Source organism: Calonectris borealis, chromosome 7 (genome assembly GCF_964195595.1).
Source record: "Calonectris borealis chromosome 7, bCalBor7.hap1.2, whole genome shotgun sequence".
Lineage (NCBI taxonomy): Eukaryota > Metazoa > Chordata > Aves > Procellariiformes > Procellariidae > Calonectris > Calonectris borealis.
The window spans coordinates 13,359,669-13,374,263 of record NC_134318.1 but is presented as its reverse complement, the minus strand read 5'-3'; the positions used below and the strand labels follow the sequence as shown (position 1 = coordinate 13,374,263).

At 35.1% G+C, this 14,595-nt stretch overlaps 1 protein-coding gene across 1 annotated transcript in view; it reads right to left on the bottom strand.

The window, feature by feature from the left end:
• Positions 1 to 14,595, bottom strand: part of LDB3 (LIM domain binding 3) — a 121,686-nt gene that overhangs the window by 17,443 nt on the left and 89,648 nt on the right. Inside the window, exons 9-12 of the mRNA XM_075154308.1 lie at positions 13,897 to 13,932; positions 7,140 to 7,304; positions 5,397 to 5,504; positions 1,569 to 1,616 (exon numbers count right to left, since the gene is read on the bottom strand). Of these exons, the coding sequence (XP_075010409.1) occupies positions 1,569 to 1,616; positions 5,397 to 5,504; positions 7,140 to 7,304; positions 13,897 to 13,932 (357 nt within the window). The remainder of the gene's footprint in view (positions 1 to 1,568; positions 1,617 to 5,396; positions 5,505 to 7,139; positions 7,305 to 13,896; positions 13,933 to 14,595) is intronic.

Here is a 14,595-nt window from a genome sequence, read left to right as displayed (position 1 = left end):
TCTTTAATAGTAGAAGTAGATGCCATCTGGAGAGAACATGTTATAATTTTTACATACGGCAAACCCAGCAAATTCCTTCCAGTACAGGTAAAAAGCATCCTGACAAATGTAAACTTTTGATTTTTAATTTTGAACAAAATAAACCTATCCTCACAACATAGCTTTTTGCGACTCTGACAATGCTTATACTATAGATCTAGTTTGCATAGCATTGCTGCCTCAGGCTAATTCATTTTGTCTATTTAGTAAGACCTAGAAACAGAGCTATTGCTACAATGACTATAGCTAATTATTTCTGTACCTAGTCCAGAGCTTAGGGCTGGATTTGGGTCCACTATACCATGAGTGAACAGGACTCTCCAAGATAAACTATTTTTGGTGGGTTTGTATTCACTGTAAATTCTGTTGTGAACTGTGCTGTGATTTTGTAACTGCCAAAGCTGTTCTAAGCACAGTAAGACTTTTTACTTTCCATTCTTACCACCTATTTCCTGTTGATATGTCCTCGTCTGTAGTGCATAAGAACGCACTGTGCTCGGGATCACTGGACAGAGGATCATTGCTCCTACCGTAGCACAGACAGGAAGATGTACGCTTCAGGTACACTGGCTTTGCATAGAGCTTTCAAAATGCCTTTAGCTGAATACACACTATCAAAAGACTTTTCCGTGTTTTAAAATCTACTATTCAAGGTAAACTAGACAGAAAACCAGGAAAACATACTTACCTTTATAGGATCAGTGATCAATATTTACAGTGTGGATTAAAAGATTTTAAATGATGTGTCATATAGCCTTACGTGCAGGTCCATTGGTAGAAAGACTCATTTGAGGCTCTCTTAATGCACAAAATACATAAAGAACTTCTGAGCCAGATTAGTGATACTCAGACTGTCATGAAGAAAAATGGTTATTCAAAATTCAAGTGTTTCCCAAAGTTAATAGCATGATAAAACCATGCTACTAGATTTCCTTGTACGTTCAGGGAAATGAAGTCGAAAAAAACAAAAACAACCACACACAGAAAAAATTGTATTCATAGTACCGAAATCATGGCAAAATGAAAAGAAGTCAACTACTGAACTCTTTTACAAGTGTATGATGCATATTAAATACAGTAAGGAAGACAAAAAGGCTTGTCAAAGAGAAATAAAGTGTTATATCATTAAAGGTTTTAGTGGTTAAAAGATTTATCAGAATTTCTGCTGAAGAAAAGGAAATAGTGTGTGATTAAAAGAAAGAAAAAAAAAGAAAAAAGAAAGAAAGAAAGAAAGAAAGAATAAAAAGATGCCCTAAGGATCAAAGATGCTTTGATGGAACAGGAAGCAATGGCATCTCGAAAAGCAGTGAAAGCACCCTTACTGAATTTATCTGTAGCAGCCAATGGCATGTGACAGGCAGCAAATTAAATACTGGTTCTGAAAACTATTAGTTGTCAGAAAAAGAAAGAGTAAATATTTCTAAGCAGGTCATTTTTATGTTAATACTTCACAAGATGCCTACTAGCAGCAATAAACTGGTTTGTTAAGTGCTTTTAAGGTAGAGTAGCTGCACAAAACATTTTTATACCTCTTCTTTGACTGGTAGCTGATGGAGGTGGAAGAATGCCGGTTGAAACTAAAATGAGACAAAAATTGTATTTGAAAAAAATATACCAAGAAAATTAGGATATCTTGTCCTACAGTGAATTTCCTTATGAATAAGAGGTGCTCTTAAGTGCTAAAGCAAGCAACATGTATATTTATAATCATATAAGATCAGTATTACATTACATTTTGATTATCTTATTTAAGCTAGGAATCATAGTGAAACCTGAATAACGGTAACATAATTTATGTTATGAGCTGAGTATATTGCTCTATAAGTCACTCTCATCCATTCTTGCTCATTCTTTAGTTGTGGAATTCTAATTCAACCACTGGACTGTTTGCTTTGACATTCACCATTTGTATTAGCACAGAAAAATAAGTATGAGTTTGTTTTTGTCAGTGTCATAAGCTTAAGTTGCATCAAATCCTAAAAACAAACCTTGAATGAACCAAAGTCCAAAGATCAGCTAACTTTCCTAGCTTATGAGGCAACTAGGACAACCCCACAGAAAGGACAGTCTGTGAGAAGTTGAAGCAACAACATAAAGCCATCACATTCAACCTTTCCCTTGCAGTAGCATTCTACAGTTCATTTACTAAACAGAGTCTTAGGTAGGATTTTTTTTTCCTTGGGGAAGCAGCATCATTTCAGAACCTAAATGATTCATTTATGTAAATACAGAAAGTACTTAAAAGCCTGCACAGTGTATGATCTCAGAAACAAGAGGATTCAGAATGAACACAGCTCCTGTCTAAGTGCAGGGCTACATGGCGACAATCACATCCCACAGGAGCACAGCCCACATTTGCCAGAATTACCAGAAGCCTATCATATGCCAGTTATTTTTCCAGCTCCTGGAGAAGAGTTTTTCCTCCCTTTACCTCAGACACAGTGCTTGGATTAAAATACTAGGATCACAGAAGCTACGCCTTCCTTTTAGAACCATAATTGTAACTCTTTCCATTGTTTCTCCTGTTTTTGTATTCCCAGAGTGCTGTCTCACTGGTTGCCCTGCTTTTACCCTCCAGATGGAACAACCAATTGCATAAAGAGATTCGCAGCTTATTTAAAACACTCCTGATATGCTTTCTTCTTTGTAAGTAAGATCGTTAAGTGAAAAAAAAAAAGATTAACATTGCAGATTTAAAGTAAGAGCAACATAATCAGTTAAGGATTAATGACTTACTTCAAACATTCCTCTTTAGGAACATTATAAAGATTTTACTCATGTTAGGTGTTATGCATACGGCCTTTGCTCACAAAAGCAAAATCGTTATAGAACTGATCTACCAAAGTTTAAAATCAGATTTAAATAGTTAAGAACATTGATCAGGAAATCCTCCTGCATTTTCTTGGTGGACATTTTTAAGGTATCTAGAAGGAAAAAAAAAACAACAAACACTGGAACAATGGTGGTAAAATCTCAGCCTCATTCTCCCTGGGCATGTTTTACAGGATGAGGGTACTGTTCTAACTAAGGTAATCCGTATTTTATTTTGAACTAAAATTATATTAAATGCTGCAATGCTCCAATGGTATATGTCAAGCTGAAATTGGATTTTTAAGTCCATATTTTGGCATGCTAATGCATTGCTTGATTTCTAAATGAAAACTATCAGATGCTCAAAAATTTGAATTATAAATTAATTTAGAAGCCAGTTTTAGTCCCTTATGTTTGAATACACCAGCTATAATACATGGCAGTCTTTAAAACAAACAGGGAAGTAGTGCACAAAGATAAAGAACCTATTTCAGCTGCAACACAACCTTCCAAAAAAAAAAACAAAACCAACACCAAACCAAACAAAAACCACCCAAAAATCCAAATTGAATTCACTTCTTGTACCTGATTATCAGGGAATCAACTTTTTTTACAGGTCCTACAAGTTTCTGATTTGCCTTTATGTCCCAAGGCTTGCTGAATTACTGATCTTCCAAGAGAGCTATTAGCTAAGACAATAACATTTGCCTGCTGATAACAGCTTGAAGTGTATGTCAGCATGATACCTGTGTCATCCATTGGCAAGTAAGATTTTAGGGCAATGGCATATAAAGCTGATATATGTAGATCTTATATCTTTGACTTAAATAATTGCCAGGTACGAGCAATATTTTTTAGTAGCCTGATTAAAGCATTGCTTTCTGAAATGGACAGTTGTTTTTCATAGATTCACAGAATCTTTCAGGTTGGAAGAGACCTCAGGAGGTCGGTCTCTTATCTAACCTCCTGCTCAAAGCAAGGCCAGCTCCGAGGTCAGACCAGGTTGCTCAGTGTTTTAGCCAATGGTGTCTTGAAAACCTTCAAGAATGGAGATGCATAGCCTCCCCAGACTACCTGCTTCCTTTCAAAGGGGCAGGAAAGGGTGAAATGGTCCATGCCAATCTAATGCAGGAGATAAAAGCCATTTGAATTGGAAATAAATTTTAATATCTCAAGGTGATCTTTTTATCTTCATTACTCATTAAAATTGTGATTCGCACTGATTAGTCCTATTGATCCATAATTACAAATGAATTTATAGTTTCCAGGCCCCACACTGCTTCCCTTCTCCTCCTGAAAAGAATGTGAAATTCAAGTGAAATGGATAAAGGCTTAATCAAGAAATAGTATTATGTAAGATAGCCATGCAAGTAGCGTCAGCAAATAATGGCTGTCTTTATACTAATTTATTAGCTGTTTGTATGTAAATTATACATAATTGTTGCTTAACTGTCATTTCCAAGACAGCAATGAAAACATAGCTCTTTTATGGGAGAGTAGATTTGTCCCAGAAGATAAAAGATATTTGCATCTAATTCTTATACCAAAAGCTAGCATGGAAAATGAAAGCTATGCCAGCAGTTGTCAATCTGTCCCAAGTAACTGTTACACTCTATTCCTGACCAACATAGCTACCATACTTCAATGTAAACAGCCATGTTTACATCCTAAAACTCAGACCTCTTCTGATCTTCTGTTCTGAACCTATTTCATTTTTGCATTGGTTTCAGTGATATGAAGCCAACCAAAATGCTTTCAAGTATGTACCTGTGCATAGCACTTAACTGCTGTTTTCTGTGATACTCTTGAGAAACGTCATTATACTTCTTGATGTGTAGCCTTCAAACTTGCATGCTTTGTTCATTTCAAACATCACCTTTGGGTGATTCCTAACTACCATTTTATATCAAGATAAGAGACACGTGGATAATTATAATCTCAAATGTATTGCTGTTGCAGTTTTTCATTATTTCTGAAGATTATGTTCAAATAATAAATCTTAAAATCTACTGCTTTATCCTCAGTCTTTCATTAAAACTCAGAAGTTTTAATGAAAGCAATGAAAAGGCTTAGCAGTGAGGCAGTACAGCAGCATTCTCTCTTTCTAGTGATAGATGCTACCTTTCCCTATCAGTGGTCTTTTGTTAGTCATGATTAAGAGCACAATAAAAGAAGGTTTGTGATTCTTGTGATCCTGTGTTTTTACCAAGGGGAAGGAAAAAAAAAAGCCTGTCATTCCCACCCAGTGTCACTAGACAAATATTTTCATTTTAAGATGTCAAAACAGGACAAGCCAACCAACAGAAATACCTTTGTTCCAAGAGGAGCTTTTGGTCACATATCCTAAATCTAAAACGTAGGTGTTTCCTAGCTCGGTTTTAATGTGAAAGATAAGCAAGAAGGCTATTCCTTTAAACACATCATGCTTTTCAATAGTCTCTGCCAAGCCAATCTCTTAAGAAGCTGAAAACCTTAAATTGGAGAGAGTAATACAGAATAAAAACAAATTAAGTTAAAAGAAAAAGAAGAGAGCTTTACAGATATACCTAGACTGAGATGAGATAGCAGATGAAATAGTGGAAGCTGCTAATGACATGTTCTTGGATCCATGGAAAGGCTTAGGCTGTGAAAGAGAGCTGGGGGCTGCAAGCACTCTGCAGAAGACACATGAAAGCATGTACAAAATAATTTAACAGGGACAAAAATAGTGACATCAGAATCAAGCTTTGTCGGAGTTCAGATACAAGAGGACTGCTGCATAGTTACCAGGAACAGGTTTTCTGTAGCATACATCTGCAGACTTACAGAATAGCACAACCAAGCACATTCCTACAGAACACAAGACAAAATGCACACATTATGTAAAAATCTTAAAACCAGAGTCTATCGATAACTAAGAAAGACAATATTCAGGAAAGCACTTTTGTCAATGATAGATGTTTGAGTCTGAATTCAAGCTAGACTTTTTAATATGCAAGCAGTACCAGACAAAAGATTCTCCTATTTAAAACACAAGTCATTGGCATGATTAGTTTAGTAGAGGCACTTATTTTTGAAGCATATATTAGATAATCCATTTTCTTCATGTTACAGTTTCAACTGAGGGATAAAAATTACTTACACCATATCATTATTTCATGTGAAAGTGCCTTACAGCACAGTTCTGAATTACAGATTAATACCTTATTCAAACCTCCTTTGCTGGCTAGATGATTGATTTTCTTGCACTGGAATAAAAACACTGGAGTCCAGTAGGTCATGGTTAAGTAAAAACTGACTAAAGTGAGAAACTAAGTAGTTGGTATACATAAATAATTTAAGTCAACTAGAAAAAATTAAACAAGAAATAGAGCAAAGAGAACATTTCCAATTCCATTTGCACACATCTAAGATATGACAGACAACATCTTAGGTCACAATTATTTAAAGTAGTTTACATTACTGGAAGTGTGTTTTTCCTTGGATTTTTAAAGCATGCTAAAATACACATCTTTTAGGAATATTCATGTAGAAAAAAAACTAAGAGAAAAGAATAATATGCACTAAAGGAATTCATTCCTACTATCCCCCAAAATTACTATAATGTGACAGCAGTATAAATCCCATGCATTTCTTCACAGACTGACAACTTTTAATATACAACTGTAACTCCTACTGTACTACAAGTGTTATGAATGCATACCTCCTTGAAGCTCACTTTAGCTCTACAGCTAAATCTCATTAGAGAAAAGAGAGTAGATAAATCTAATAGAAATTAATTGACTTAATACCTTACAGGGCAATTCAATCATCAAATGCGTGGTTTAGCTGACATATTGCTCATTGTCCACCATGTTCTACTGACACGTGCTACAATATGGTAAGCTCAATCATGTGAGTAAATGACATTTTCTGATTTTCCATTTCATGTCATACTGCAGAAACATTATTAAAAGAACCTTCATTCAACCACTGTAACTATTACAAGGAGTTGTTTTGGTTTTATTACAAGTGGTGAAAAAACATTTCTGGTTTTAACCCTAGATTTGATTTCTGAACATGTTAACTGTATTGCAGACTTAAAGCTACTTTTTGTTATTTTTTAGGGCAGTTTCATGTTGCAAATTCTTTGCAAACATGAACATACTTCAAAATAAGAAAACATATATAAAATAAGAAAGAATATCTAAAAGCATATAAAATAGGCTACCGCTTTTACATACTACATTCCTAAGTTAAGAATGTGTATGCAGCATTCCCAGAGCCATACAGGGGTGTATCTGCGAAAGGACAAAGCAATGAAGCATTACCTTTGGAAGGAGGATGAGAAAGACTCTTGTACTACTGAGGTGGCTGCTGATAGTGTCATCACACTGGCTGTATTTTGAGCAGCGGTAGCAGGCTGATGTGCAGAAGCATGTGGTGCAGGAGCAGAGGCAGAACTGGTAGACACCGGAGCATGCTCAACAGGGGTACTAATTAGAGTTAAATTAAATAAAACAAGAAGCAACTTAGGAAGGTGCATATTTAAATGTAGAGCATAAAACCTACTATGTTTGAACCTGAAGCTGCAAACATAGTAGCAGGCTGTGTTACTGAGGCGAAAAGCACAATTATGCAAAGAAAAAAGAGACATTTATTAGGCCTTTTTGGATGTGCAGTTAAGACTGTAATGCAGTTTTGGTCCTGCTTGACTGAAATTTATCCCAGGTGTTATACAGCACTTAAGTCCTGCTCCCACTGAAGCCAGTGGTAGAAAACCATGGTGGTTAAATGGTTGCAAAGAGCCTGTCACAAACTCTTTGAGCTAGGATGAATTTCACCCAATATTTACTCCTGGAGCTGAAGTTTGTTAGGAACAAACTTTTTAATTAGGTGAAGAAAAGCAATTTAAAGGATAGTATCTTATAGTCTTGTATCAGCAGGTTTCCTGCAAGTTCTGATAGTCTAGAAATCCAGTCAGCACAGCTTTGTGTTGGGTTTAGTCAGTTTTGTGCAATACAGGTAGCGGAAAGATGTTTAAAAGGAGTCCATTGATTGTCAGTTCATGTCTGACCTAAATTCACCTTACATACATGGGCCAACCCATCAAATAATAAGATGCCTTTTTACACATAAAACAGTATGCAAAATACAAGGGGAAGATGTAGCATAAAATTTTACTAAATTTTAAAACCACTTGGGTGATGAGCATGAGTTGTTATCCTTGTGGCCCTCTTGTGCTATTGTGGCACAGATAACGTGGAGCATAGAAATATTAACGTTAAATTTATTTTCTCTTTTTTGATGGCAAAATAGATTAATTGAAATGAATAATAAAAAAAAATGTGGTCTAGTATCCTGTCATCATTTTAGTAACCTACTGAACTACTAGTGTCTTTCATCACGTGCTATCAGAGCACCCAGTGCTCATTAATATATTTTAGCCTTGCAGCCTCACTCAGATTTGGAAAGTATTACTCATGTCTTACAGACAGACAAATGGAGCAGTTTTCTATTAGACAGCTTTGCAAGATAGTGTAGTCAAAGCCATCCACTGCTAAGAAATGAACTAATCTTTTGGGAGGCTCAGTTTATTGTCTTCCACTAGCTCTTACATCGAATGAAAAAAAAAAAAAATCATTAAGTGGACTTACAAGATTCACATTCTTTGCTGACTGTTTCAGTGAATTTAATATCAGCAAAAGAATAATAATATGACAAGTGAATAATGAATGTACAATAAACCTAACAAAAACCACTAGGTCATTTAAAATTAAAAGAGGCTTAAAAAAAAAGAAAAAAAAAGAAAAGAGAAACAAGAAAAGACAAAAGCTTACATTTGTGTTTAAGCAGATTTTACTGTGGATTTTATTAATTATTATCCACAGAACAAATAAGCCACTGAAAAATAACTAATTGCAATTTGATTTTTCAGATTATTATATTATTTTGGGGCACAATCTTTAGTGATAATATAAGCATATATCCCCCAGGCATAAGGGACATTTTTCTTGATGCCATATTATTGTGCTGTAGATTAGTTTTCTTTAGTAGTTATCCTAATACATCTTTTTTTTTTTTTTTTTTTTTTGTAAAATCAGGGCATTACTGCGCATGACATGGTTGTCCTGTCCACAAACAGTGGTATAAGAACATAATGGATATATTTTTACCTGTTTTGACCTAACTCATAAGTATATTGCCACATCTCTGGGTTCTTACAAATGACTCCTATCAGAGTGATGGAATGCAGCAATTCTCTTCTGCAACGTACAAAGAATGCCCAAAATATTCTTTCCTGAGCACGGTAAGTATCAAATAACAAAAGAAACCTTACAGTTCCATGACTGTTTTTCAGCCAAACCTTAGCCCTCAAACATTCTCTCAGCCTTTTTTCCTATGCGAATTTGCCATTGCGCAAATATTTTCTCTGTCTTTCAGCCATGCTATCTAATATATTCTTTTGCTTCTCTCAGAAGCACTGATTCAACAAGTTATACTCCTCAGGATCTAGAATGAGTGCTTGGTACTTCAGAATTTGTGACACCCTTGCTCTGCAAGGGACTGTCCCATTTCCCCTGTCCTCCTCCTCTTCTCCACCTTCTTTTATGGTTCAGTAGTCTAAATGATGGTGTCTTATTTCAGCTGAATATTTACTGTTTGATTAGCTGAAATGGAAGTGTGGTTGTTATGCCCACCAATTTCAAAGTCGAATGCAACCCACGACAAAAGCAGAAAATCAGTATTTCCTGCCTTATGAGTTTCATCTGCAATTATATACATAACAAGTGAGCTCCTGAAAATACTCACCTTGTTTGCAATTCTGGTTTTCAAATCATTACACCAAAAGTTTTGCAACAGTTTTACAAAAGTTTGTCCGTCATAATATGCATTTGAAATTCAGATCAGTTCTTCCATCTTCGTGCATTTGCATTATGATATAAATTCTTCTGCTTAGCTAATACAGTATCAATTACATAGACTATGTAGCAGAATAGCTGTATATTGTAACATCACAGCTATGGATCATGGGCTAGTCTGTTACCAAGTTTTAATACTCGTGGGATTTTTTTCGCCTTGTGCAACAATGGGTACTGGAATTGTCACATTAAAAAGGTGTTGAGTCAAAATTTAGTACTTACACATCGTTGATTTGGCAAACAGGAAAGGACTGAAACTATACTACACATAAAAATTGAACTTAATGCATGTCCTAAAAACAAATACAAACTAGGATTTCACCTATTTTGTCTTTCTATTTTCACTGAAGTGAAAGGGAATTTGCTACAGATTTCAAAAGAATCAAGACTTCATACCTTGAATAGAAGAAAACAGTGAAGTTATTTAATTGTTGTAACAATCTCCAAAATGCTAACCAACACACATAATCAGTGATATATATTTAAAAGAAAGAAAAAAAAACCGAGAAGAGTATATGTGGACGTGGACCTGTGTGGAGACAAGTTTGAACTGGACAAACACATACAGATAAAATAAATGCAAATATACTGGAATACCTTATAAAATTTAAAAGAAATATACAAACAAATTTTATCTTGCACGCTGTTTGCAATAGTTCTTTTTATGTGATTAAAATGGTAGAAGCTTGATCACCTTCCTGCAGGGTAGAATATATTAACAGAACAAGGAATTGGAATAAATATAAATGAAGTAGATATAAACCTTAAAAATTAGAGTCATCTGGTTACATACAGTATATGCAGTTGGTAACTAATTCAGCTTAGACCAACTTGACTGTTTTTAGTTTAACCACTATAAGTTCTAAATAATTTTATTTAGATATTCAAATAAAATAACATCACTTTTTTTTTCTCCTCAAGATTGCCTCCTTTCTAGATTTTCAATCTGAAAGAATGCAGAAGAATTTTAAGAACCTATAAATGTGAATGCTGCTTTATACAATAGGTCATCTATTATAGCAGCTTCATTATAACAGACTAGATATAAGGAATAAATTGTTTACGATGCGGGTGGTGAAACACTGGCACAGGTTGCCCAGGGAGGTGGTAGATGCCCCATCCCTGGAAACATTCAAGGCCAGGTTGGACGGGGCTTTGAGCAACCTGAGCTAGTTGAAGATGTCCCTGCCCATGGCAGGGGGGTTGGACTAGATGATCTTTAAAGGTCCCTTCCAGCCCAAACTATTCTATGATTATTACCTATGTTATGGAGTGGTGGTGGGGTTTTTTTGGTTGTTTGGTTGGTTGCTTTTGGTTTTTTGTTTTGTTCTTGGTTTTTTTTTTTTTAATACAGTCATTCTGTGCACTTTTAATCTTTACAGTATTTTCCATTTTAAGGAAAATCAAAGGAAATGGATATTCTCAAACATCTACATATTTGTGGTAAACATAAAATGCACAATGTGAGTAAGTAAGTTACATGGATGAAAACAAACACACATATCTCTTCTCAGCTGATTTTCACTCATGAAAAGGAACACAGATCAGTAGAAGTTAAGAGGATAATAATGGTTAACAACCATAATGAGAAAACACAGCAAAAACCGCACTCTAACATTTAAAAAATAAGCGCAGACTACATTTCTTTCTTTCTCTCACTAAACTCCTAAGTTCTGAGACTTTCTGTCCAAATAACAATCAAGTGGATTATTAAAGCAGTACTTAGTCTCCTTTATGTAATGCATGAAGTTCTTTTTGTTTCAAATCCTCCAACAGATCTCTTGTAAAGAATTGAAAATATAGGGAACAAAAATAAAAATGAATGGGCAAAAATTATCTCTTATTGTAGCATTTGTAGAAAAAAGTGCTGGAGAAGGTGTTTAGAGAAAGACATAACATGGAAGAGTTTTGCCTTGGAATATGAGAATGTTTGTAGAAATACAGTGAATAATATTAGCTGCTGTTTCTCTGCAGAAGGTGCTTAATGACTCTCAATATTATAGGTGAGATCCTTAGGAGTGCCACTTAAAACGTAAAACCCACGTGAACTAGAAGTTGCTGGAATTTGTTGAACTTGGACATCTGCCTTTTAGGCAATGGGCATTTCTGTCTGAAGGAGTTAGAGGTTGTTATTACCAAACCACTCCAAAGCTCCAAACCAGGTCAGTTATGCAGTTACACGTCACAGTGTACCTTTGATTACTGGATGAAGTAAGAGGGACTTTCTGGCCAGTAGTGATGAAACCAGCCTCCCTCTGACTTGTACTCGCTCCAAGCCTCACAGACCCTTTGGAGGCCACTGGCTTAGCACTGTCAGTGTTGGCATCCATGGTGCATGATTTAGGAGGATGCCAAATACTTGAGGTCACACACTGTGGCGCATGTGTAGTAGCTGTAGGCCTGGGTAACAAAGATTACAAGGGCATTTGTAAATGAGGTATTTATTATCATGTCACCAATTTCCTAGGTAATAGCAGGTATTTGAAGGAGAGACAGAATTCCAGCCACAGAAGAACCTGGTGATTTAATAGAAAAAGGTTTGTTCGATTTTTTTTAGTTTTTCAGAGATACATGTGCTTACTGTCTACCATACCAAATAAAGCAGCATTTTAGAATGCTAATACCTGGCCCTTTAAGACAGCAGTTATTATTTATATGCAGTAAAGCCTTCAGAAAAAAAATAATTAACAAAATTGCTGAACCTCATAACTGAAAAATCAAGTTAAGTCTAGGTTTAATAACGAAGGCTTTATTTTCCTGTCTTTTCTTTTTCCTGGAAGAAGATTTATATCTGTAAATATCCAGTGTCCTCTTTTTGTGTCCCCAAATTCCTTATGTTATAGGAGATCATCATGATATTGCAGATGAATTCATGACAAATCTTGACAGTTTATTAGTTTATTACTGCTTAAGACCAGGAAAGGCTTTAAGAATTAAAAAAGGTATCTTGTGTTAAATCTGGAAACCATATTGCTAGAAATATCAAAATAAGACACATATAGCAGAGCTGTGATGATAATGGAGGTGGAGAAAAGCTATGGTATGACAAACCATGCAAGATTAAGGCAATGTAGTATGACACTAACACCAGTCATACATCAGAAATTGTTCCTGGTAAAATAAAATAAAATAAATAAATAAAAAAAGATATTTCAGTGGAGCAGCTGCATAGCCCTGTATATGACTTACACAAATGAAACTGCTAGTGAAATGCTAACATGTGTTACTTGTTTTTTCAATTTAGTTTATATACAGTTGTTATAGAGGAATCAAGGGGTTTATTTCATTCTTTTGACATAATTAATTTAAAAATAAAAATAAATTTTCCCTACTCTTCAAGTGCCAATTGCCATTGCTTGTGTCATTAGTAATGATAATGCTGGCACTTGGATTTTAACTCTATGCAACTTTTGTTCAAATGTGAGCAGTCTTATAAAAACAAAAATAAAAAGTTGTTGCACATTGTTTAGGCAGGAATCAACAAGATAGAGGAAAGCAGTGAGACAGAATTGTTTTCATGACAAACTAATAAGAGGCATTTCTTTGCTCCATTAAACAATTGGTCAGATTCACTCAAGAAGTACCTTTGTTTCAGTACTTGTGTGTTTTAGTATATGAACTAATAGAAAACAATACATTTGTATATGTAACTGCAAATTGTGCTGAGATTCTTTGGGAGAAGACAACTTTTGAAATGAAAGAACTTACTTCCAGAGATACTATGTATTGAACCTCATAACCCATCGAGGATCAATCAAGATATGCAAGAATCTGGAATATAAGTGTTCTTAAAATACCAAAAAGATAATCTTATTTAGATTTAAAAAACAACTTGAACAATCTAGACAAAGTTTAAAATGGAAATTTTTCTCAAAACTCCATCACAAACTGACAATACTCCATTTCAAGTACATTTGATAAAAGCTGCTTATTTTTCAGGTTTGTAAGTTCTGAGAAACATGATCCCTGCCTGTCCCATTTCACAGAGCTTTTTGAAGTCTACATTAGAAAGAAATGCCTAACAAACCTACTTAGTTGAAACCTCTACATTCATCGTCTGCTCAAACAGTGTACAAATTTCCTGTTTTTGAGGTAAGAACAATATGGGGAAATTGGAGGTAAACTCTGAATAGGAGGGAAGCCACACACACAGAGCAAACATTACCTGTTTTCTGATGCTGCTGCAAAATTTTCTTTGTCTCTGTGAAAGGAGGGGATACAGTATGAATAAAGTAAATGCAATTGCCAGTGGTGGCAAAAAAACCCAACAGGGAGAACAAAGATGGGTCGAGGAGAAATGTTTGGTTGCAAAAAGCATCCTAGAGTGGTTGCTCATAGATATAGTTGTGAGAAACCTCTTCAGCTCTCCAAGTGAAACCCACCAAATATGCAAGTTTACTGCATGCTTCTTCTCAATTGCAAACAACTTTGTTTCAATATTAAAGTAAAATGAAGGAAAATTACCAGTTACAAATTAGATATTGTATTTATGTATATCATTTCAGGCATAGTTTTGACTTTAATAAGTTCCCTTTTAAAAGAAAATTTCAATAATATTCCAGCAGAACATATTCTGATGCCAACTCCAAGTGGTAAAAATAATCAGACTTGGGCAGTCCTCAAGGATCCAATATTTTGAAGTGATAAGCAGTTAAATCGTTAACAAAGACTCACACAAGATGGATTATATATGTCTGGCATCACTTAAAAATTCTCTGTCCTACCCAAGTTAAGTACTAGATTTCTCAATCTAAGTTGGATTAGAAACAAGTGAAATCATTCCTTCACTGAGGTGAGGATTAAGTCAGCCTCAATTTCAGTGATGGACAATTAGGCTGTTATTCTGTAAACACACATACATGCT